The sequence below is a fragment of the Beta vulgaris genome, chromosome 2 (assembly GCF_026745355.1).
Source record: "Beta vulgaris subsp. vulgaris cultivar EL10 chromosome 2, EL10.2, whole genome shotgun sequence".
Taxonomy (NCBI): Eukaryota; Viridiplantae; Streptophyta; class Magnoliopsida; order Caryophyllales; family Amaranthaceae; genus Beta; species Beta vulgaris.
Genome location: NC_079203.1, coordinates 40,619,752 through 40,645,980, shown reverse-complemented (window position 1 = coordinate 40,645,980; position 26,229 = coordinate 40,619,752). Strand labels below are relative to the sequence as shown.

The 26,229-nt window shown below is 36.4% G+C and overlaps 2 protein-coding genes across 3 annotated transcripts; one reads left to right on the top strand and one right to left on the bottom strand.

Moving 5' to 3' along the window:
* The first annotated feature begins 212 nt into the window (after positions 1-212).
* LOC104886560 (copper-transporting ATPase PAA2, chloroplastic) lies at positions 213-16,282 on the top strand. The gene is made up of 18 exons (XM_010671013.4): positions 213-1,000; positions 1,350-1,427; positions 2,088-2,185; positions 2,291-2,344; positions 5,119-5,205; positions 6,224-6,388; positions 6,514-6,624; positions 6,793-6,861; positions 7,762-7,871; positions 8,800-8,905; positions 10,969-11,035; positions 11,194-11,273; positions 11,404-11,855; positions 13,040-13,214; positions 13,514-13,645; positions 14,504-14,654; positions 15,820-15,943; positions 16,040-16,282. Exons 1-17 carry the CDS (start codon positions 367-369, stop codon positions 15,933-15,935), a joined length of 2,685 nt encoding a protein of 894 aa, XP_010669315.1. The 5' UTR covers positions 213-366; the 3' UTR covers positions 15,936-15,943; positions 16,040-16,282.
* A 3,323-nt stretch (positions 16,283-19,605) lies between these two features.
* On the bottom strand, positions 19,606-23,483 carry LOC104886559 (F-box protein At5g49610). Of its 2 annotated transcripts, XM_057392635.1 has the most exons (3): positions 23,260-23,483; positions 21,151-21,178; positions 19,606-21,045 (listed from the first exon to the last, which is right to left on the bottom strand). In XM_057392635.1, the coding sequence occupies exon 3, from the start codon at positions 21,042-21,044 to the stop codon at positions 19,728-19,730; it is 1,317 nt and encodes a 438-aa protein (XP_057248618.1). In that variant the 5' UTR covers position 21,045; positions 21,151-21,178; positions 23,260-23,483; the 3' UTR covers positions 19,606-19,727. The 2 variants fall into 2 exon arrangements, with proteins under 2 accessions (XP_057248618.1, XP_048495051.1); XM_048639094.2 differs by lacking the exon at positions 21,151-21,178 and having other exon boundaries at positions 23,260-23,482.
* Positions 23,484-26,229: the final 2,746 nt, after the last annotated feature.

Below are 26,229 nucleotides of genomic sequence, written 5' to 3'. Positions count from 1 at the left end.
CCCACCAAAAACTCTATAACGTGCACTTATCACGTGTTACACACTTACTACATGGGACCCAATCCACCTTGTTCGTTGAGCTTATCTTTCAGAATAATTTCCCCGATCTTAAAATTCATTTAAAACAGTTAATATACGCGCTTTTTTCACATTCCGACAAAAAAATCCAAAAGAAATTATAAACATCTGTTAAACACACGTGTCAATACCTATTTCCTTTCTTTTCAACTCTTCTCCTTCAACTTCAACCTCTAGAAAGTCAAAACAAAACAAAAACAGGCAGCAGCCTTCCAAAATCCAATCTCTCTAATCTTACATTCATTTCCGCCATTGTTAAACACAAACTTTCTCTCTCCTCCTTCAACAATGGCGGCGAATTTACTCAAACTCTCACTTTCTTTCTCCTCGAACTTCCCTTCCACAACCACTTCTCACCGCCAGCAGTACATTCGCCGATCTCACTCTCCGATTTTCTCTCCTCTCCCTCGAAATCCTCGACTTCTACTTCGCCGAAACCCTAACTCAATCGCAGCGAAAGCTCTCGAGATCAAATCACCGACATTGACCTCTGATTTGTCGACGGAAAATCATATTCCGGCGGAATCGTCGTTTCTTCTTGATGTCGGAGGTATGATGTGCGGAGCGTGCGCGATACGCGTGAAGAAACTTCTCACCGCCGACGATCGCGTGGAGTCTGCGGTGGTGAATATGTTGACGGAAACTGCTGCTGTGCGGTTGAAATCGGAGGTTTCGGGAGGTGGTTTTGTGGCGGAGGAATTGGCGAAGAGGTTGAATGAGTGTGGATTTGAGGCGAAGAAGAGAGTGGCTGGGAGTGGAGTAGGAGAGAGAGTGAAGAAGTGGAAGGAAATGGCGGCGAAGAAGGAGGAGTTAGTTGAGAAGAGTAAAAATCGGGTGATTTTTGCTTGGACTTTAGTTGCTCTTTGTTGTGGTTCTCATGCTTCTCATATCATGCATTCCGTTGGAATTCATGTTGCTCATGGTATTTACTTTCTTTTGTGCTCTAATTATTCGAGTTCTATACTTCATTATGCGTAATAGAGCGGCTGATTAGATAGCAAACGTAGGTCATCTAGTTAACTCCAATGTTTCAATTAATATTGCGAACAATCTCAACTAGCTTCTATCCTTGTATGTTGTATCTAACTCGTTAGTAGTTCCCCTCGAGAGGATGGCCTCCTAATGATTATTTCTCCTTACCATTGTTTAAAAGAAAAAAAATTGTATGGAAAGCATAAACTACAATTTATACGTTTAGAACTCGTATTCACAATACTATTTATAGCTTCTGCTATGGTAATTTTAGTGGATTTTCTTTTGTTTGGGTGCAGGAGGTTTCTGGGATGTGCTGCATAATTCGTATGTGAAGGGTGGTTTAGCTTTGGGAGCTTTGCTGGGACCAGGAAGAGGTTTGTGGATTTGCTTTTCTATGACAATGGTTTTTTTTTACTGATTTAGTATGATCTCTTAGCTAACAGTTCTATTGGATGTAATAAGTTACAACTTTGAAAAAATTGATGTAATATGAACTTTATGATTGATATGTTAATTTCTTTTGCATTTTCCATTTCCTAGTTTTCAATTTCTTCCTGCAGTTTGATGAACCTAATAGAAGAGGATTTAGAGCTCTTTGTAGCTAGTGGCGGATCTAGGATTTCTATATAGGGTGGGCTGAACTTATTGATTAATTTCTTTGAAAACCACCATACCTATTTGCATTACTATCCCAAATAGGTTACTTATAATTATTTTGGATCATGGGGTGGGCCAAGGCCCAGGTAGGCCACCCCCTAGATCCGCTAAGCAATTGTCTTAGTTAGGCACCACACTTGCTCCCTTCTTCTCCTTTGTTGCATCACATATCATTATTGGATGATTAAAGTTCAGCCTATCGTTGTGTTGAAGTTGCTTTGGTTTGAAAAAAAAACACGTTTACTGGCTACTGCTTTACCTTATTTCCTTTAATGTTGCCTTCCCATGTTCAAAAATTTGTGTATAAATTCTTTGTTGACGTTATGAAAGACTGACCTTGCTAAGAGAGAGACTGACTATTTGTACTTCTCGGTCAGATTTGCTGTATGATGGCCTCAGGGCATTTTTCAAGGGTTCTCCAAATATGAATTCTCTCGTAGGATTTGGATCTATTGCTGCATTCATCTTAAGTGCTGTAAGACCGCTCTATCAATTAGAATTTTAACAACTTATGGCATTTATATTGGATCATTAGTTTATCTTACTAATTTTTCATATTAATCTAATCTTTCCTGCCTAGGTCTCACTTGTCAACCCTGAACTTGAGTGGAACGCTTCATTCTTTGATGAACCGGTGAGCTATCACTTCTTACACTTCACAAAATCGTCAATGTGTTTCCAACTTTTCTCTTTATATTTTTGAAGTCTCTCAGTTGGCCACAATATTAATGTCAATGATCTTAAAATCAGCTAACGTATTTTGATGTCTTCTTGTGTTGTCAATAATATTATGGTAAGACCACCTTACTTTGTGCCCTTTTGTAAGTTAAATGGGTCATTTAACAAGTTAAAAAGGTCACTTTTAGATAATGGGTCACCTTTGTACCTTAAATGGGTCACTTCTACCATAATTGACCCCTTTAAGACAATGAGTTACCCTCGTCTTTCCATAAATTATGGTAAGGCGATCTTATATGAGATTTTGTATCCAAGAATACCCTTTCTCCTTTCGTCTCCAATCTCCTCTTCATCCCTGGGCTATCTAATTAGATTTTAAATGATGATTTAGAAACTTAGCATTATATTTTACTGATGAAATATGTGTTCACACTTCACATTACTTCAGTTTAATGAGAACAACAGATTTCACTTCGAGTAAAATGGTATGCGACTATTAGATTATTGCATATAATATGAATGAATGAATCTTAGAGAGAACAAGAACAAATGACTAAAGGGAGATTGCATGAAATGCATGTCTATGTATAGATGTTGAATAGGTTGAATGAAAAGCCATCATCCATGTGTATCGATTAGTGATAACTGTTGAACTATGTATATCAGATTATCAGTAATGCAAGAACCTTTCTGGTTTATGGATCTATTCACTCAAAAAGAGTGATAAATTCTATTTGTCGCTAATATTTCAAAGTGATGCAAAAAGAAGGACAGATGCTCTATATGACTATATCATTTCAATTTCCTTGGAAAATGAAGAAACTCTAGGCGCATCTCGTTAAGAATGACATATGTAGTGAAGTGCATGTCATGTATGTGGCGATCTCACACTTGTCGCAGTCTTTTTTCTTAAAATGTGGTTTATTTCTTTGGGGCACAACCTCAAGTTAGAGAGAAACTGAGTAAGAGACTATCATTGATAATGCATAAACCATCTTCCGCGCCTTCTTAATTCCACTCACTTGCCACAGGTGTAATCCCATCATGATGAAATGGGCAACATGAGTCAGAATTTAATTTGTGATGATCGTCCACATGTATCATCTGCCTCCGTTCCCTTAAGTCAATTATTATATGCTATATGCTCCCATTAACCTATTATTCTTTCAAATCATCCTTAATACCTTATGTGCAAGTCATCTTTGGCCTCCTTTGACTTGAACTCTCCACTACCCTTACCATGCATCATTAGTCCACGTCTCACATGTCCAAACCGACATAACCAATTCTCTATCATCTTATTCTTAGTATTCGCAACTCCAACCTTCTTGAAAATATTTTCATTTCGAATTCTATCTGTTAAGGTGTTCCCTCACATTCATGATTTATCTCAAACATACGCAACTCTGCTACCCCGTCTTCCTAATGTAACCTTTCAAAATACTGAACATTCAGACGCATTTAGTGACGCTGGTCCAATAGCAATCCTGTAGAGTAACCCTTTTAGCCTTAGAGGTAGTTATATCCACACAATATATGGTGCTCCTTCCCATTTGAGACACCTTGAACGTATTCTTGAGTCACGTGTTGGTCTATGTTTTGCTATGACTTAGCTTAAACCCTTGAGATGGAACACTTGTTTTCATCAATCCAATTTACCATTAACTCTAGTCTCGTCTACTGGTGCACAAAACAACATACACCCAGCATATCTTTGATAGACCATGTTACTTCATCTATTACTTCTGCAAACAGGAAGTGACTTAATGGGGATCCCTGGTGTAATCTAATTGCAATAGGAAAATCCTCTGTTATTCCACAAGTCTTGACATGTAATTTCGTGTCTCGATACATATCTATCATTAAGACAATATGCTTACATAGTATACCCTTCTTTGATATTGCCCATGAAAATACATCTTTTAGTACCTTATCATCTTTAGTTTACTGAAAATCAATCCTAGATCCTTCTTCCTCACCCTGTGATACTCTATCATTTGTCTCATAAGATGTATGACCTCTATGGTAGATCGCTCCAAAATTAACTCAAGCTTGCTCTCCCAGATGCTTGTATATTTCCTCAATCTAATTAATTTGATGTTAACTTACACCTACTTGATCCTTTGGCTAGTTCGAACAGTCGTGGGGTTAAGAATGCATGCTTCTTAGGTGTGATGAATGGTATGCTTGTTGCTCTCTGTTTCTTGTGTGCATAACAATTATTTATGCACAGACTGGTAATCAATTATTTTGCTCCAACTTCTTTTCAATTATTATCTCTTCCACTTAGCTTTTACCAAAGCTTTGTCTTTCTTGTACTTTACTTTGTTGTTTCTGTTCCCATCTGATTCAGAATATTTGAAATATCAAAACTCAAAAGATGGTGTTTAACATGTATCTACTATCTTATCATATGATTCCTGTTCGTTAAAAGGAAAGAAGAAATAAAGGAGAAAAGGAGATAGTTTTGAAGTATCAAATGTCTATAAGTTTCTGGAGAGCTGTTAACATTTTTAATATTGATAATAATAAAAGTGACGCTCAACACATCTATTCTGTTCATTATAAGTTGTATCTGAACATGACGTGGTATTTTGTCCAAAATTTTATAATAGCCTCCTCCCATCCCTTTATTTTGGGGTGTCTTCTATGTATGCCCTTTTATTGATGATGATGCATGGAGGAAAGTGGTATATCTCTCATGTGGTGACATTGGCTTTTAGCTTGCAGGTCATGCTTCTTGGGTTTGTGCTTCTTGGTCGTTCTCTGGAAGAAAGAGCAAGGATCAAAGCCTCTAGCGACATGAATGAACTTTTAGTAAGTGCTGTGCTCTATATTATTGATTGAAGCTAATTGCGAGAGTTGCTTGAGTATTTGACAGAAAAATTCATGGGTAATTTATTGTGTCCCTTCTTTAGCTTCTGATAAGTTCTATTCATCGCAACGTCAGTTTTGTTATGGCATCATTAATAATTTTCCAAAGGCTGTAGGCCATGTTTTTTGTTCCAAATTTGCATAGTGCTACTTTGTTCTGAGCCTCGCAAAACATTTAGGAAATAGAAATGGGACAGAAAGTTTTAGCATAATATTGTACTAACTATTATGTCGAACTGGGTTTTCTAGTAATTTCTTGCATGGCAAAATCATTATTATGCAATTTGACCATAATCTATCATTTTCTTTTTTTGGACGAGAGATGTGAGGGTCTTAGCTCCCCCAATATGAAAAATTCTGTGGGAATGCAATGTCTATGCTATTAGCTATGGTCTTCTAATATTGAGAGCTGAAGATTCCCAGAACAAGCTAATTCTTTGCATATATTTTATTTTTTTTTGCCTAGAGGACATTCTTCTGTATTTTCCATAGATCAGAGTATGGCAAGTCTTAGTCTTTGGCGCACACATGTTATAGGAAGACCTTATCTATTGGAAGTCATATAAGCAATGACCAATATAATATTGCTACTTTTACTTATACCTAAACGCTGCGGCCTTTTGTAGATGGCGGCAGAAACCTCCATAAATTTTTTAGATAAGCTTTTGGTCGAAGCAACTTTTCTATCTGAAGGCGATAAACAGCAGAATATTGCTTCTTTTTTTCCAATACTTGGATGGACTTTGATTGGCTAGGGAAGTACCAAGCTTTACTGGTTCTTTAGCATGGGCTACATACTCTTTTAGTCTAATACTATTGTTAATTTGACATGCCTGTGTAATTCTTTATGTTTGTCTTTTTGAATTTAAAGAGGGAGGGGTTAAGTTGCATTCTTGACTTCCATGAATCCTATCTGTTTGTTGTAATGATGAATTGATCGTATCTAAATGTTCATCTGCAGTCTCTAGTTTCTACACAAGCTCGACTTGTCATTACTTCCTCAGAGAGTGAGTCTGCTTCCAATGAATTGCTTGCTTCTGATGCTATTTGCATTGAAGTCCCTACTGATGATATTCGAGTTGGTGATACTGTGTTGGTTTTACCTGGAGAAACCATACCTGTGGATGTACGCCTATTATCTTTTGACATTTTCACATTTAAGTAGCATATCTGTCCACAGAAGCATGTATGTAAAGACAAGAATTGTTGGCATGCATAATGAGCTTTAGCTATGCAATTTATGTGCTCCAGGGAAAGGTACTTGCTGGAAGAAGTGTGGTGGATGAATCCATGCTTACTGGAGAATCTCTTCCTGTATTCAAGGAGGCAGGGCTATTAGTGTCCGCTGGGACAATAAACTGGGTATAAATCTTTTGCAATTATTGCTGTACTTTGTATTCCAGGAGGGAGGGTTTTTAGTGTCCAATATGGCATTGTTCACGTGTAATCTTTGATGCTTTTTGTTTGAAATGATTGTATTTTGGGGGAAAACTTTTATATAACTAAATTCTTTATGTTTTAACTTTACAGGACGGTCCCATAAGGATAGAAGCTACCTCCACAGGCTCCAACTCCACAATATCAAAAATCATTCACATGGTATGTAATCATCGTATCTGCCTTCTTGAACATATTAACAAGCGTGCAAGAGTACAATACAGATGTGACCATGCTCAAATATTATCCATTTCGTCCCATTCTGCAATGGAACATCTATACTTACAGTTTCTTAGCTATCTAAATGATTGTATGCTTCTTTAGTATATCTAGAACTGCACTATTCTTTGTCTAGAGATTTCGTGGCCCATCTCTCCCCCTCTCTTTCTTGGCTTTCTAGTCTCTCAAATACACACACTAATGCAGCACGGAGGTGGAATTGTCAACTTTCAAGAAAATTAGGATAATTGAAACCAATATCATCCAAATTTTGTGGTATTATATTACTTTCTCCGTTTCAATTTAGTTGTGACACTTTTCAATTTAGTTGTGACACTTTCTATTTTAGGAAGTTTCAATTTAGTTGTGACACTTTCATTTTGGGTAATAACTTCTCTCTATCTCTCTCCTTGCACATGGGACCCTTTTATTTTCTTTCTCTATCTTTCCTCTCCAAAAATTGGCTAGGAGTCCGTGATTTTAAAAATGTCAGAACTAAATTGGAAAGGAGGAAGTACAATATTTCAATTTTATTCATAATCCTTAATGTGAAGGATAGAAACGAAGGGATCATAGTCTATGATAAAGAGGTCAAGAATCTATGGAGGGAATACTTTGGTGAGTTGTTTAAAAGAAATCAAATGGCTGTTACAGGACACATCTCTATTCAGGAAAGGATCCAGTTACTTGAGCCCTAAAACTGAGCATATATCAAGTGGAACTTCCATAAGATGTGGCAAAAAAATTATGCATCATCATTAATTACTTTGATTTCCTTTTCAAAATTTAATTCTCAGAATATGAAATTTCTGATATGGCGTACACATGGCTTTGTATTTTTAGGTTGAAGATGCCCAAAGTAATGAGGCGCCAATTCAAAGGCTTGCAGATTCAATTGCTGGCCCTTTTGTTTACAGTGTTATGACCTTATCACTTATCACATTTGCCTTTTGGTATGTGTATTCATTCGTTTTTGTAGATTTTGGCTCAAAAAAAACTTTTGACACTTATGCATGTGTGTTTTAAAGCAATCACTGTGTGGGTTGTGAGTGATGGACTACCAGATCATAGCTAGCTTACCATTTCCCAATTCCTCAGAGTTTCTAACTAGATTAGGGTTAATTTGAGGGGTTGGGGTTCATAAATTGCACATATGCAACCCTTCCCGTAGAATTGTAAATTGGCTCTTTTAGACCTACACTTGATGCTATGAGGTGATTGTTGTGGTGTTTGGGGATCACCCATTACTGTCGTTCAACTTGGTCACAAGCCTAATAGAATAAATTGCTTGCAATGTGCTGTCTCCTGTCTGGAAGCAGAGCAAAATGAGTGACATTATGGAAAAGATTTATGTAATCCTGAAGTGACATCATGACAAAAGGAGATACACCAATGGGTTAATCTGTGGCATGACCATTTTTGTTTTAGGTAATGTCATATTTATATACGCAACTCCCTTAATCATCTTGAGCACCAGAATATTCTGTATTCTACATATAATTGTTTAAGTTGTACGCGCAAGTTAATGATGTTTTGCTCTTTACCATATTTGGCAAGCAAGCAGTTCAATTTAGGTAGAATGCTAAACAAGGAAGCGATAACTCTAGTGTCTGTATTTGATGTAAATTCCAGGAATTGCTGTCTACTTTCTTATGCGTATTCCCTAGTTCTCCAGTAGGGATAAATAGTTTATACATTTGATCTCCCTCATGCTGTGAGGGGTAAGCCAGCCTACATCTTAACCTCAAACCAGTTATTGACAAATTACATATTTATAATTATCTGTCTATGATCACTTTCCATGGATGTAAATGATGGTAATAATGGTATTCTACCCGAAATTCACTGTAATTACTCGGTATTGCTTGTTGACTTTTGTAGGTCGTCTATTGGGACAAAAATCTTCCCTGATGTCTTGCTTAATGATATTGCTGGTCCTGATGGTAGTCCTTTGATCTTGAGCTTGAAGCTGGCTGTGGATGTCTTGGTGAGTAATAAGATTCAAGCTGACCTATCCTAGATTTTAAACTTATTGATTCAGTTTCTGTGTTCAGTTGTATCCTTTGTCTTTCTTGACAATCGATGGTGATCCAACAGAAAAATAGTATGCAAGTTACCAAGCAAATTATAGTGTTATATAACAATTCTTTCTTTTGTAATTCCTCCTTTCTTTTTCTATTGCAATAATTGAGTTTTTACGCTTGTCAATACACAACTTTAACTGTGAATATCTTTAATTACTTTCTAGTAAAAAATATAAAAATTTGATATTGTGAGTACATATCGAGACGAAGCTAACAAGACCCCACATGGGTATATATTTCCTTACTTAAAAATCACAATAGATAGTGAAAGAGTGGTGGATGGATATTGCAAAAACCCAATTGTTGAAATAGAAATAGAACGGAGGAAGTAGATACTTTCATAGGTTTGTTCTGAGCTGGCATAACTGTTTTCTGTTTCCCTTTCTTTATTCGCCGTGATTTCTGTGGTGATACATGCAAAAACAGGATATACAAATTACAGTCTACAGTATGCCACACATAATTCTTTAACATGACTTCCTCAAAATTTGGAAGATTTTTGTTCTCTGCGTGAGGTTCATAAAATTGTTTATTTTGGGTACCTCCAGCAGAAAGGAATAAACATCTAGGTTAAGTTACTTATTTGGGCAGTACAGTAGTTTGATCAATATACGTGGCCACTTCTTGATTTCATACCACTCAATTAATTGAACAAGTCCTTATCTGTAGACTATTTCCTGGTTTTCTCAAGCAATTCAGTTAGAAGTTCCAGATTGGATCTAATTCTTATAATCTTGCCTGTTGGACTGAAGTTGATGTCTTTTCAAGCTGTTGCTGTGTTGCAAATTCACGCGTGCTTGGATCATGCTCTTCATGTCAGGGACATAATTGAGGAGTTAGTGTATATAGTTTGAGGCTCTTTGAAATGGGTACTTTTCTTCTAATGGAGGTCAACAGAGTGAAATTTTGCGTGACTTCAAGTATCCAAAGGATTTCCACCTAATATGATGCCCCTCATAACTTCCATTTATTTCTTCCTCCCTTTCATCTTTATTAGAAACTACCATCAATATCTTTTTAGGGGTCGTTTGGTTCAAAATAAGGAATGGAAAGGGAATGGAATGGGATGAAAGGATGGAATGGAAATGGAATGTGTTACTTTAGACACTTGTTTGTTTTGATGTAGGAATTGAATCATTGGCCTAATGACTCCCTTACTTTTTGTTTCATGTGGTGTGAGGAGGGTTTCAAGATGGGGGAATCAAAATTGGGCTAGTAAGGGAGTGAAAAAAATGGATAACCCAACCAAACATAAAATAAGGGAGTGTGTTACCTCAATCCGTTTCCAAGCCTAAAATATTTCCAACCAAACGGACCCTTAGTGACTCTCTGTATTCTGTAATCTCTCTCTCATCTTTTGTTTGTTTTATTATTTATCAAATCTAGTTTTTCCTAAGACAAACCATCAGCCCTCTTTTTCAAACATTAATAGGCTTACAAGCTAAACCTTTCCCTCTGACTTATTAAGCTATCTTTACACAGTTGCTGCCACCTATCTGCTCTAAATCACTTTTGTGGCCCATTTGTAGAGAGTAATAAATAGTGGTAATGGTTAGGAATTTGCATGTAATTTAAAAGAAGGAAGTTCTACACCAATGTAAATTCCATGCCAATGTATGAGATAATGCAACTCCAATCCAAAGTATATGCTACATAAATTTGCGTAAAATATTGATGCAGTATTGAGTGTATAGAAATCTATTGGGATAAAAAAAATTGGGGTAAAATTTGCATTACCAGGAAGTTTGGCGTGGAACTTTTCATGCAAAATTTACACAAGCTCTATATAATTGAGGTGATGCATTACCACTTGCCAGACAAGCCATTAACGCCACTTGAACAATCTTGTATATGGTAGTTTTCTTAGCTTAAGCATGCTAGTGACATGTTCCCCTGCTCTGGTGGTGAGAAGCAATATGAAACATGTACATTGCTAATCAATATTTTGTCTTTCTCTCTCTCTCAGGTGGTCTCCTGCCCCTGTGCTTTGGGCCTTGCCACGCCCACGGCAATCCTAGTTGGCACTTCTATTGGTATGTGACCTCAGTGCTTCCGTTTCCTTTTGCACGATTTACTCTCTATCGACAAGATATTTCTCTTCATGGATGACCTTCCATTAACTATTCGAAATTCATATTTAGTTGGATAATTAACGTGAATTCTCTTTCCATTGCTTTTCCTGAACTATCAGGAGCAAGGCAAGGACTTCTTTTGCGAGGAGGTGATGTGCTGGAACGCTTGGCTGGCATAAATTATATGGCCTTTGACAAGGTTTTGTATATGTTTCCAGTAAATTTGATTGTGCTCTTTGCTGGAATCTGACTTGAGTGAGCTGCAACCAGTTTATCTTTGAATATCTGAGAAAGTTAATCTGCTAATTCTGATATTATTTTGTATTCAGACAGGAACTCTTACAGAAGGAAAACCTACTGTGTCTGCCGTGGCTTCATTGGCTTATGATATTTCAGAAATTCTCCAGCTTGCTGCTGCTGTAGAGAAAACAACATCACATCCTCTTGCAAATGCTATCTTGAGTAAAGCAGAGTCATGTGGTTTGCAGATTCCAGCGACAAGTAGACAATTAACAGAGCCAGGTTTTGGAACCTTAGCTGAAGTAGATGGACGTTTGGTTGCAGTAGGTTCTTTGGAATGGGTTTGTCAACGTTTTGAAACGAAGAACCAATCAGATATAGAACATTTGGAGCGTGCCTTGATGCTTGAGTCAGCCAAACCAACTTCATCCTTGGATAAATCGGAAACGGTGGTTTATGTTGGACGTGAAGAAGAGGGTGTCATTGGTGCTATTGCAATCTCTGATGCCTTAAGGCATGATGCTGAGGCTACTGTAGCAAGGTAGATAAACTTCTCTTTGAAGTCATTTATTAGATGGATGCATGCTATGCATAAGACTTACGAATTGTTAACTGATTTTTTATTCTGCGACTTCTGTAATTCTGTTGTGCATTCAGCCATTCATTGTTGTGCATGTGCATACAGAGTCCAACATGTGGGAGCATGTTTTCTTTGGTTTGAACTTGTAAACTGCAACTCTAGGTTGATAGTACCCAGATCTGTTAAAATCTGGTTCCCAGCGTCTAGTTGTGCAGGAAAAACAACAGAGAATAACTTTATTTGGATCTCCTTGCTCTCCAAGTCGTATTTTATGTAACACCTAATTCTACGGTTACTGTGAAATACTATATGTGCTCAATGACTTCTCATTCTCATCAACGGTTCAGCGCCAATATTAACCATGCATCCGGAGCCGCATTCTTTTCTGCATAGGAGCTTGTGGCCTGATGGCTTTGCTCACCCTTGAACAAGTTATATAATGGTGGTCTGTGAAGAAATTTTAAAAGTATGCAGAGTGATGAAATTTCACCCACTTCTCATTTCTGACTAATTCTCTTATTTGTCAGTGTACTCTTTTGATTCTTTGGCTATTACTTAGACTTGGATAAAGTGTCTACTCAGATACGGGTGTCAGACTATCCATTCATAGTAAAATGTGAAATTTTTGGTTTGAAATGAAGTATCCAAGTGGACACTTGAGGTCAATGAAGGTGTTGAAGTAACAGAGTTCTTAGGATACTTTTGTGCCATAGGATTACCGAGAGCATACAAGTAGCCTTTTGGGTAATATACTATTTAGAAAACCATTTTGTATATTTAAACCTCCCAAAAAGCTTCTTTGTCAGGCCTATTGATGCTCTGAAGTCTGAACTACGAACTAGCCAACTTTTACTAATATGCAGTGATAATCTTAGATTAACCCTCATACATATTTTGTTTCCTTTTCTTTTATCTCAATCTCTCCAAAACGCCTTTCTCTATGAGGTAGAACACAAAGGCAGCAGACCTCTAGTAACTAGTTTACCTGCTATTGTTTTTATATTCACTTATCAGAATTGCAAGGCTTTAAGAATAATGAGTTCACCTGCTGTTGTCGTTAAATACTTAAATTTACTTCTAACAAGACTTTGAGAATAATGAGTTTACCTGCTTATGCTTCTTGTTTTTTTCCCTGCCTCTTGTAGGCTCAAAAGAATGGGAATTAAACCCATTCTCTTATCAGGTGACAGGGAAGAAGCAGTTGCAAAAGTCGCGAAAATCATTGGAATAAATGATGAACATGTACAACCATCCCTGAATCCGCAGCGGAAATCTCATTTTATATCAGATATACAAGCTTCAGGACATCGTGTTGCTATGGTAACTAACCTTGAAGACTTTGTAGCTATTCATTGATTTTGAACCTTGCAATCCTAGCTACAAATTTTTTTGGCTTTCTTGCATTCCTTTGTATTTATATGCAAATATATTAGGGCATGGTTTCTCAACCTCTCTCCAGCGAATTTGGATAACTGATTAGAAGGGGGAACCAAGTTAGAACTTAGATTTACATGTATTTAGTCTTTTGGTATTTGTATTAGTCATGGTATAACCTTGTTTCCTTCTATTTTGGTATTGCTTCCTTGCATGCATCTATTCTAAATATCAATTCCCTGCAGGTTGGTGATGGGATAAATGATGCACCTTCTTTGGCGCTTGCAGACGTCGGAATTGCTTTGAAAACGGGGATGCAAGAAAATGCTGCATCTGATGCTGCTTCTATTGTACTTCTTGGGAACCGGCTGTCACAGGTATCTTTTTGCATGGAAAAATAAGATATCCAGTGTCTGTTAACACTTCTGGCTCTCTTGCACGAGTGTTCAAATGAATTTCTCTAAATATTGCGACACACAGCAAAATAGATGTGCTCGGAAAATCGACGATGTTATTTCTCTCCAAGTAAATCTGATATTCCTATTCATCCCATTTCCGCTCATTAACTCTTGGTTGCCGAGGGATGATAAACCTCTTTTTGCTAGATATTTGCCAAACATCTAACATCTATGTGGCAGCATATAAGTAGCACACATGTCACGATATTGTTTGTCCAAAACAAATAACTTTTTGCAATTTTTAAACCTGTATATCTCCAAAAAAAAAAATTTTAAAAAAATATACCAATATTCACATATTTTTATTCTCTACAAATAGACATCCATTATGATATAATTTCATCATATTTTTATTTTACTCTTCTCTATCTCTTGTTTAGATATGTAAAAAAAATATACGAACACTATCTGTTTATACACAAACACTATTTTTAGTTGCATAAACACTAGTTATAGTTACACGAATACTAGTTGTAGTAGCATGAACACTATGTATTAGCATCGAAATTTTCGAGATCACTATTTTGTTTAACTGACAGTGTCCGATTTTCGAGATCACGTTTTTGTTTGACCGACAATTATTTTCCATATACATTGACAATTTTACCCCTGTTAGATGTTTGTAAACATCTAGCAAAAAGAAGTTTATCATTTCTCCTTGGTTGCTTATGGATTCCTGCAGATGTTATTTGCTTCAATATCTTTTAACATAAGATGTCACCATCAAACTTTCCTAGGTGGCTTTTTTTCCATTTCCACTGACCTGCACTCTTGCAGGTTGTCGAAGCTGTTGATCTTGCTCGTGCGACTATGAGCAAAGTACATCAAAATCTGTTGTGGGCTGTTGCATATAATGTTATTACAATTCCAGTAGCTGCTGGTGTACTGCTTCCCCATTTTGATTTTGCTATGACGCCTTCTCTATCAGGTATAGTCACAGCCCACAGGACGTTTGGAATCCCTGGACGCAAAAGTAACCAGATTCTTAAGAAACTAAAAAATGATTAGTCCTGTAGGAGGGTGTATTATGTCCTTAAAAACAGTTCTTTCTGTTAAGATTTTATGAAACTTTAGTATTTTGACTCTCTTACTTGCATATTGTTATACCATTACTTCATCCCTTCTAGAATAGGGGAAGGGACGGGAAAGAAGAGTTCAGATGTACACAACCTTGCACAGACCTCTGTAGTCTCTGTTGTTTCTTTTGGAACAAGTGAACAATAATATGACAGCCAATTTATTGATATATTACTGATAAACAAAGTAGAACAGTTCCGACTGATATCTGATGTAGACTATTGTAGTCTAAAGCACAATTCAATCTGAGCTTAATATCGGAAGGACAAACCACTTCATCTGAAAAACTATGAAATATTGTTACATGCTTAAAATGTGCTTTCATGTCCTGAACTCTGAGACACAGTTAGATTATCTCTGTCATTTTTTAATATTGGAATTTCATTTGAATTTTATTGTACTCTGGCCTGGCCTGCCTGGGGGATAAGGTAAAATCCCAGTTAATAGGGTCATTATGACTTAATACATCATCTGATGGTTAGCTTTTGGTCCCCGTTCTGTGCACTTGTGCATCGTGAAGTATTTACAAGCCGCTACTATGTCACTATGTGCTTCAATGGCCCATGTTCAACTCACCAGATTGAAGCAAGAATGATGTTCAGTCCAGTCTTAGCTCTTATATATTCTTCAACTCCTAAAGGACCAACTTTTAAGTTAACTAGAGACTGGAGTCTAAATTGATACTCCCTCTGCTTTTTTTACTTGCTACATTGTTGTTTTCACTAGTTTTTATTCAATCTCTTTTGGTGTACTATTTAACCCTTTTATCATTAAAAGAGGTGGGAAAAGATGAAAAAGTAATTACTTTTTGGTGACAAAAGAGAGAAACAAATATAATACTAGTATTACTTTTTGGTGGGCCTAGTCTCCTAATAAGGAAAGTTGAAAGTTAAAAAACGCAACTATTAAGGAAAATGTAGCAAGTAAAAAAAACAGAGATAGTATGTCCTAAAATACCTGTCTGGCTGTTTGCTCTGGCAAAAGCTGAGTAATTTTTTCTGTATCGGTTTTATCAGGTGGGCTCATGGCTTTGAGTTCAATATTTGTCGTCTCCAATTCTCTTCTACTGCAGCTGCATGGTTCCAACAAAGAGAAGGAAGAGGTCACCTCAGGAACACTGAAACAAGCCTGAAATTATAGGTTTGTCTGTTTCCTTGATAGAGATGATAACTGTAATACCAATATATTCTGCATGCTGTTTGGTTTACTTTGTTAATCTGGTGATATCTGCGACAGGGTCACTGTTCAGACATGTTACCAACATTGGAAAAGAGATTAGAGTTCAAAGATTCTTGTAAATCTGTGTTAATACTCACAGATTTTATTCTAAAATGTATCATATATCTTTGGCCCTTAGAAAGAGCCTGTATTCAATGTAGAGATCTGTGTAAAATTGTACCAGAAATCTTTTTATCGCTAGAACACTTTCCTTCCCCTGAAATTTGGTAATTTTACTATCTCAGTCACCGATTTTACTCTCTTGCTGTCTTCTTCATGCTATGTACATTAGTAACTTTATTGCATGATACGAGACTAACTTTCCGCCTCTTGTAAGATTTGTTAAGTTCACCTTCCAAAACATTTGGTAACCACCTTATTGGTGAAAGATGAGAGCATTCGACAGGAATTTCGCAGCAATTTTCTTGTGGGTGAACCTTTTCTTGGGGGAGTGGATCAGTGGGGTAGAACCACAAATGAAATAGCCAGCAAGTAATTATTGATAATCTTCGACTTATAATTCCTCTTTTCTTTTTCAGTTTTGATTGCATAATTCGGTACTTTCATGCTTGGGGAAGGGTATCATCCAAACGTTCTTTATTGGCCCCACACTAAATCTAGTGTTTTCTTAACCAAATCAGCCTATTATGTTTTACTTTAGCAACAAGAAATCACCAGCGTGAAAACTCCACAGGAAGTTATTTTCTTCCGATATTTGTGGAATTTGAGCATCATGTCAAATGGAAACTTTTTATCTGGAAAATGTGGCATAACAGCCTCGCAGTAAAGAGCGAGGTATGGGACAAGGTGACCTTCCCCCGCTTTGTGCCAATTCCAATGAGGACCTCCATCATTGCCTCATAGCCTATCCAAGAGCTCTGGAAGTTTGGTCTACAAGTCCCCTGGCACAATGTATCAACACAAGACCAATACTGCCTATTTAACAATGGCTGATAGCCAGGGTTACGAAATTCTGCAAAGATGATGGAAAGGAAGGAAACCATCTCCCTGTCTTTTTTGCAACACATTGGAGAATTTGGTACTCTCGAAACAATGTTTTCGCCATCAACCAACCACAACTGAGGCTATTATTAATCTCATCAATACACTCAGACAACACCAATTTTGAAATTGATTTGGGATTATTAATGGTTGAGAATTGATGATAAGAAATTAGGACTGTTGAAGCTTGAGCGTATAAGTGTTTGTGTTTTTGTATGTGTTATATGATTTCATTTATGTAAAGTTGTAGTGTCTTGTATTTTGAGAAAAATTCTATGATTTGATTAAGTAAACAAATTTCAAACGAGATCTCTATGAATGAGACGATTGGAATTCTATGCCGAAAATTTTGCCCCTTTTGTTTTCTTTGCTCCTCGATTTTGATATTGAGTTGAAGTGGAGATACAAAAGTTGATGGTAGAATTGAGGTTTGGACGACTAATATCTCAACAACAACTAATAGGCTATAGCTGCATTCAATTAATCTTGAAATGTTTGCATATCAATAAATTATTATTAGAAGGGCAAACCATATCTACAATTTATGGAGAAGTAATAAATGCTCTCAAAAATTAACATGTTTTTAGATGACAAAATGTGCAACACGGTAGGCATATATCTGCAAAGTACCATATGTGACACCATTTGTAACTATGTGGAAGACAAGCTGCTTTGGCATGACTACCCTCCCAGGTCTAACAAAACACCACAATTAAGCATTTTCATCCCCCATTCTCGATCATTTCTATAAGAAAAATACTAGACTAAAAAAGTAAAAGGGTTAAGCAAAGGAAATAAAATAAAAAGAAAAAAGATAGGAGGGTTTCAATGAGTATTTCAGAAGAACAATAAGCCGTGACATAAATGACTAGTACATTTCAGTATTTCACAGCCTAATCCATCGGCTTCAAGAACTGTTGCTTCATCAAAAGAACCTGATGAGCGCAAGGATTGTACGCTTAATATTTGCGTTGTTCGAATTTGATAATGGAGGTTCACGAGCTAAGGGAATATAACATCAAAACTATAGACCTAATGGAAGCTAATAATGAAGGCATGAAACTTGTCATGATGTCAGAAGACAAAAGACAATGTTTGACTACTTTTACTAGAACCTGATAAGAAATTATGTGACATAGAATTTGGTGCGCACATGGGAAGAAAGATCCATGCAATATCATAATTATGAAGTAGAACTAGCTGAAAGAATGACAAGCGGAACTCTTCAAAAAGCATGAGTTATACATCTTTTTGGAAAAAGCATGAGTTACACATCCCTCGGCATCTCTTTCCAAACAAAAGCAAAATCAGGTAAAAACTTAAAAACAAAATTTTTCTTTCCTCCTATTTATCATTGAAACCCAAGAATTGGAGTCACTTAAACCAATAACAAAAGAAACGCAAGCCATTGCAAGACTATAACAATTTCAAACCCTAGATCTAGGAAAATCATTTAAAAAAAAGCAAAATCAGGTAGAACTTGAGCATCGAGGTAAACCGGAGCTCCGGACACTCAGCAATAATGGTCGCGCGACAAACGAAAGGTGGAGGAGAGTGCGTGTGAGATGACAGCGGAGGCGGTGGCGAGCGGAGGAGATGACAACGGCAGCTGCAAGTAAAGGATATGATAGCGGTGGCGGTGAAGCGCGAGGCTCCGACGAACGTTAAGTGAGAGAGAGAAGAGAATTGTGTGAGTTAGAAGCAGGGAGGAGGCAAATTTGTGTGAGTTGTTAGAGGGAGGGAAGCTAAGCACTGTGTATGCATGCGCAAAATGTTAACAAAAAAAAAGGAACGTGAAGGGCTACAGTTTATAAGAAAATTGCAGCCCTTAACCGCAGCCCTTCGTATATCCAAAGGGTTGCGATTTTCAATAAATCACAACCCTTTAATACTTACAGGTCTGTAGTTTTCAATAAATCGCAGCCTTTTATTTCTTATAGGGTTGCGATGTTCGACTAACCGCAACCCTTAGGCTTTAGTTTTTGCATTGATCGCATCCTTTACGAAGGGCCGTGTTTTTTGGGTTAACCACGGCCCTTCACTGTTAAGGGATAAAAAGCGCATCCCTTGCGTTTTTTTGCATTAGTGAATATACTATATTTTTAAAAAAAATCGGGTTTAAAACATACTACTTCCTTCGTAATAGAAAGAATGCAACAACTGAATATATTTTATAAGTCACAAATAGTACCCAATTGTTACATTCTTTATGTTACGGATGAAGTAAATTTTTTAATGGCAAATCATATGCGGCGCACTAGAAACAATATGAGTACTAAAAAGTAAAAACTAGTCATTGAGCAATGGCAATAGACTGCAGGCCACTTGGCGTGGTAGAATTGGCCATTGTGCCGACCGGGTAGTTCACTAGCTTTGTTTATAAAAGTTCTCCTTCGTTCAAGCAAAACAAAGCGTATTTGATGATGGTCCCTTGGAAGTTTCACCAGAAGTCCAAAACATATCGTTTTGATTAGCGTTCAGCCTAAAAGGCTTTTTTCAAAGGTATTGACTACTATTCCTTCGGAGTTTGAAACAACTAGGGAAAAAATGGAGTTATAAATGAGCATATCAACTAACATCAATAAGTTAATCATGAGTACATAAACAATTATAAAAAACATTAAACGAGCTTAGAATTTTGTTTAAGCTTGTTCATTCTCTTACCAAAATAACTTTAAACATTTGGTGAACGTAAAATACAGCTTTATGATAGAGGAGATCTCTTTGGTGACAAAACATACCTCTTCCTTTTACGAGTTCGAGTGCAAGGGTAGCATCCTTGAGTTTGTAACCGTCTAATTCCAAACCTCTTCAATGGAAAAGAAGTCGGCCAATACATCAAGCACATAGTATCATAAGAAAGGTTAGTGGATATACCCAAGTGGGGAACATATTCTCCTGATTTAATATTATAATAACCTAATTTACCAATCGTTCCAAGAAACAAGACATCATCGTACAAGTAGTACGGCTTCACACGTGAGGAACATACATATTGTTCGGGATCGTCAATTGGGGGGCAAGGCTCATTGAGAAACTCAGCAAGAGATGGAAATCTCAATGCTGCAGGTACCCAATGCGTAGTCTCATTAGGGTCGAACTGCCAAATTTTCATTTCATAACGATAAGCACATACATAAAGAACATGACCTTTTGAGACTCCCAAACAACAACGTCTAGGGAATGCACTATCCCGTGTTGAGATATGAGGCAACTTAATGACTTCGCATGATTCGTTCATAATGTCGAATATAACCATATGGAAATCACAGTCGTGTACACCAGACTCATCAAAAATCGTCCTATAAGTGATCCAATAACATCGACCATTCAGAAAAACATGCTTTTCAGGATGAATTCCTAAAGCAAAACAATCAAATTCTTTTGACTTTCTCCACGTCTTTAGCTTGGAATCATAAATGACAAAGGAGCACCGACCTGGTTTATGACAAGAATGTTGTAGGCCAACTAATGTAAAACTCGGACCGTCTGGATCAAAAGCAAATCCAAAAGCTTTCCCCAAGTTAAATCTTGGGGGCAACCTCAAAGAAATCCATTCTTTTGTAGCTGGATTGCATATATAAAAGACTAATGGTAAAGGGGGTTCAATAAGAGGAAGTTTGGTTACAGAGGGCACGTTGTGAAACCGATCAATCTTACACCGACTTAGGTCAAGACTACGGCAACAAAGGATACCATTTGAGGAGCCAACCAATGCTGTTCTGACAGGTAGGAAATCCAGAATATTCTGCGACACAAACCTTTGCCTTGTACTAACATAGTATGTTGCTTCTCGAACACGATCACAACAATAACACGTTATTTCAGTAAAAAGTCCTGCAGGGTAACAAGAACTCAACGACTGCAAGTTAAATGTATAAATACGTTGAAATTTTGGGTCCGAAATGAAACTGCACCACCTTTTACAAGTGCGCTTAAATGTTAAGAGTGATTTAGGAGGCAAACGTCCCAAGATATAGGCAACAAGATCGTCACTCAGAACAGATAAGTTGTCTTCCATGCTGTAAAAATAGAATATTTTAGACTGTAAGTAAAGGAACAACAATTTTTGCACAGATACTACACTAGTATATATAATTGTCAAAAAGAAAGCATGTATAAACAACCTTTTGAAAATTGCTAAACATCTTTTTCCTATATAGAAAAAGAAAAAAGGTTAAACTTGCACATCTCATGAACACTACAATGCACTCTTATCCATATGAGCAGCAAGATCAAGAGTAATTTAGTAGGCTAGCTTAAAAAGACCTAGGAAACAAGATCTACACCCAAAACAGACAAGTAATAATTTGTCTCCCATACTGTGCAAACATAGAAATGCAAGTTAAAAAACTAATATTTTTCACATTAATTTAAAGTCCCTTGAAGAAAAAAGAGAGAATAAACAGTGAATGAGAATCATCAATATACACGGAAACTTCAGTTATGTTTTCCTAATATATTAATACATATTAATATAAATCTAGCCACATGAGAGCAACTCCAATGATTGTAATTTTGGACCTGCTTGTAATATTTGAAAGTAGTGAGCAAGTTGCTTAACCATTGGAGCAAGATAATTGATACTTGCTTGACTTTAAAAAGGCAATATGGCTTAAAATTGAGGGAAGGTGATGCTCACACTCCATATGATAGGTGAGTGTATCTCCATCCACAATAAAGGCACAATTTTTAATGTTTCCTAGCTAATTATAATTGAATAAAAAATTAAAGTTGAAAATATTGATTGAGATGTGGTACCATTCAAGCAACAATGTATTATAGCTTACCATTGGAAGAACTTGTAGCTAGAAAGCAATATTGCTTAAAAAGCTGATGTGGCAAGTCAAGATACAAGGTGTTTCCATTAGAGTTGCTCTGATACTACTATTGCTAATCGCCTAATCCTAAAACGAATAAAATTCTTTGGATGGTACTAAAATTGATGGTGGATGAACCAATATTACAGTATGTGAGACACTTATTCGTCCAACCTAGCATCACTAATTTGCTCTCTCTTGGTTAGTTTGATCAAATTGCCTATTTTACAACCGTTTGACACTCAATTAACAACAAGATTTGTAAAATTTGTTGGGCCTAGAAATAGAAAAATCAGGTTTCAAATTCTTGGAATAACAATGCTACGCCTTTCACACCCACACACATCCCCAAGCTCGCACATAGACAGCACGCATGCGCACACACAACACACACAACCACAGAAAGGAAATTGAGTTGGAGGAAATCAAGTTTCGATTGTTGAAACTTCAAAATAAATTAGATGTTAGAGACCAAAAGTTGAGGAAAATGCAAACAAAATCTCAGTGATTTTGGTTGATGCAACAACTGAGGATGCAAATCTTGACATTGATAAGGATGTTTGTTCAGATGAAGATAACATAGTAACTTGCTCATCGTCATCAATGTAGCAATTTGCATCCTCAATTATGGGTTGTGCTAACAACATTATCAACTGTTTTTTTTTTTCATTTTAACGCTCACCTAACCATAACTTCCTTGGTTAAACTTTTAACAAATTTTGATAGGCACCTTTTTGTCACAAACAACCGGTAAAAAAAAAAGGCCATAATGGGTTAATGGCCCAATTTGTATCCGAGCCGCAAGCTTGTGGCTTTAGCATCGACCTCGAGCCGAGCTTAGCAATTGACGGTCGACAAGCTTCGAGCTCGAGCCGAGCCTCCTACCCTTCGAGCTTGAGCCGAGCTTATCGGCTCAGCTCATTTCCAGCCTTAACTGCAAGTAAAGGAATAGCATAAATCTGGCCAATGCCCAAGATGACGAGCAGGCCCGTCCCTGAGCCAGGGCAGGAGGGGCGGCCGCCCTGGCCCGGGGATGACAGGTCATTCATTACTGATTTCCAGCAACAACACTTGAAAAATTGATCTCATGAAATTAAACAAGAACAAGTGAACACAAATATGCGCATCTACAAATTGTAACATAAATTTTCTTATCATTTACTTCCATGAAACAAACAAACATGAATTAACAAGTTATACCAGAAATTCATTCAAATCATAAGTTTATAACATGTAAATTATCATTAAAATCATGAGATAGCATATATGAGAAAGAAAAAATAAGTTGAATTCATGAAACAAACAGCATAAAACCAATCGCATGAATAATCACATCAACTAGATCTCAAAAATCGCAATTCCACACCAAAATCAGCAACAAAACAAGTAGATTCATCTAAGGAACAAAACAAGAACCTGGAACGAGCTTCTGCAATTCGAGCTTTGCGTATGAAATATGAGAGGTTCCAGATTCCAGAGGTTCTAAAGGAATTCAATTTGCGTATGAGTTGGGCACCGTCACCCGGTCACCGTGAGCGTTTTTCGAGTGTTACTCGCATATAGGCTATGAAACTTTCCGTTGAGTCGAACTTTTCAACAAGAACACGCGTAGACACAGCAAGATATACTATACCTATGTAGTTTAAGTTTTTTTTTTTTATGCACACCATCCGAAAATGTAACTTTTATCTTTATATGTCATTTTTTAATATTACTGTTCTACCCTTTATTTATTAGAAAAATACTAACTATAAAATATTCAATTAATAACTAATAAGGAAACCTAAGATTGTCTAATTTATAATAAGATATAATGTACACATAAAATATTTTCCAAAATAATATGCTTAAAAAGAAATATTTCTGGTTGAAAATTAAACTAATCTGACTAAAGCAATTTCAAACAATTAAAAAGTAAGAACTTATACATTAACATAAACGTGCATATGAGACTAGTAATAGCTTATTGTACATTGATGATCTGTTAGGATTCTAAATACTATCATATGAATAGTATTGTTATTCATAGTCTGTTCTCTCCATCTTATTTTCAATTCAGTTACAACCAGTCGGATTCATGCTTCATTTGGTAGGGTGTAAAATATTTTTCATGAAAATTAGTTTTCCTTTTCCTCTCCTTTTCCGTCGTTTGGTATGCTAAGGGATGTAAAACAAGTTTTCTATCAAAGTAGCTATAGGTGGAAATTATTTTTCTTTAAAAAAGAAGGAAAAACACATTTTTCTCCCTTCTTCTTAGCAACCTTTTACTCTCCTCTTATCCATCCTCTTCCTTTCCCATCTATTTTTCTCATTCCATAACTTTTTTTTAGATTGAACCAAACAAAAGAAAATTAGCTTCACAATTGGATTTTCCATGTAAAATGTTCTATACTGAAAATATATTACATCCAACCAACATAGCCTCGATTCCAATCAGTTCTGTTCACTTCCTAATTATTTCGCTGATAATAAAATAATATAATTTATTATTAATAATTACAATTACAATTACTATTATTTTATCATTGTCATTATCATTATCATCATCATCATCATTATTATTACTATTACTATTACTATTACTACTTCCTCCGTTTCATATCACTCGTTACACTTCTCAATTCACGGACTCTTAGGCAATTTTTGGAGAAGAGAAAGGTAGAGAGTAAAAATATAAGGGACCCATGTGAGAGGAGGGAGATAGAGAGAGTTCATTGCCCAAAAAAGAAGTGTAGCAATTAATGTGAAACTTCCCACAATGCATTATTATTATTATGGAAAGTGTATCGAGTATTATGAAACGGAGGAAGATTACTATTACTATTACTATCACTATCACTATTACTTTATTATTATTATTATTATTATTATTATTATTATTATTATTATTATTATTATTATCTACCATCTACTAGAATTGTTGTGCTCTAAGCATATTAGCAAGACTTACAAATATTTCTCTACTTAGCCGAAGTTGTTCTTTGCGCAAGTTATTATATTATATTATTATTAAAAGAGTTTTCTAGAGAGATGGGCTCTCCCTTCTCTCTAGAATTCTCCTGCCCCTCCACCGACCTATTCACAACTTATTAATCTAGCCCTATCCACAGTCTATTCTCATCGTCTCTCTCAGCCTCAACCACCGCCCCTACTGCCTCCTCCACAACTGGAGAGTTCGTCTGCCGCTACGAAGCGAGCTTATGCCCCGTTCGATGGCACCGCCATCGAATTCGAGCGCCGCCTCTGGTGGCCACTCATGCATCTATAAATCTCCACCGCCATCTCTGCAGCCAATTCGAGGACAGTACACCAAAATCCCTAGATCTGAAGTGAATATTCCTTCTTACCGGACTTGGATCCGAACTTCTTAAAATCGGATCCACCGCCACCACCGACACATCCATGCTCTTGTCGGTGTTGTATTTGGTGGTTTGTCCCTCATAGTCCCTGCCTTCAAAAGGACTTGGACAAAGGCATCGTGTTCCAGGTTATTGAAGCTGAAGCGAGGGGTCAACACCCTCCACCGTTGTGGGGTTGCTACTTATCTGTGAAGTTTGCTTGTAAGGCTTCCTTGAGAAGCTAGAACTAGTTTTTCCTTTTCTTTTTTATTTTAGTTTAATCTAGTAGTCTTCCCTGAGATAGGGATTCTACTAGTTTTAGGTTCCTAGTGGATTTTCCTTGAGATAGGGATCCACTAGTACCTCATGTACCTCCAAAAAAAAAATTTATTATATTATGTTATGTTATGTTATGTTATGTTATGTTATGTTATGTTATGTTATGTTATGTTATGTTATGTTATGTTATGTTATGTTATGTTATGTTATGTTATGTTATGTTATGTTATGTTATGTTATATTGTATTATATTATATCGACTAGCTTTGCAACTGTAAACGAGTTAGGTTTCATAAAGTTGATGAATTTTGATTTGGATACTTTCCAATAGATTTAATGATCAACATCCAAAGCAAATTTACTCCATAAGGAAGTCTGCTTACTCCGACAAGCTCAAAATCTCTAACAATAATTTGGTACTCGTATATTTAAATGGCTCCGTCACTACCTTCATCTTCTACACGAAATCTCTATCTCTCTATCACCTCTCCATTATCTCTAATATACAAAAAAATATAGCTATTAATAATATAAAAATAATTTTTTGATATAATATCCATAAAAAAATACATAAAAATATTGTAAAACTAATTTTTCTATAAAAACTATGAAAAAGCCGAAAAAGAAACTTATTCGTGATTTGGAATAAAAATCAAAATTTTAAAAAATGCGGACCAATTTTTTTTTTTTTTGGTTTGGACCAAAAATCAAATATTCAAAAAAATTGGAGCTAATTAGGGCCTTAATATGTAAGTACCCTTAGGCCTCC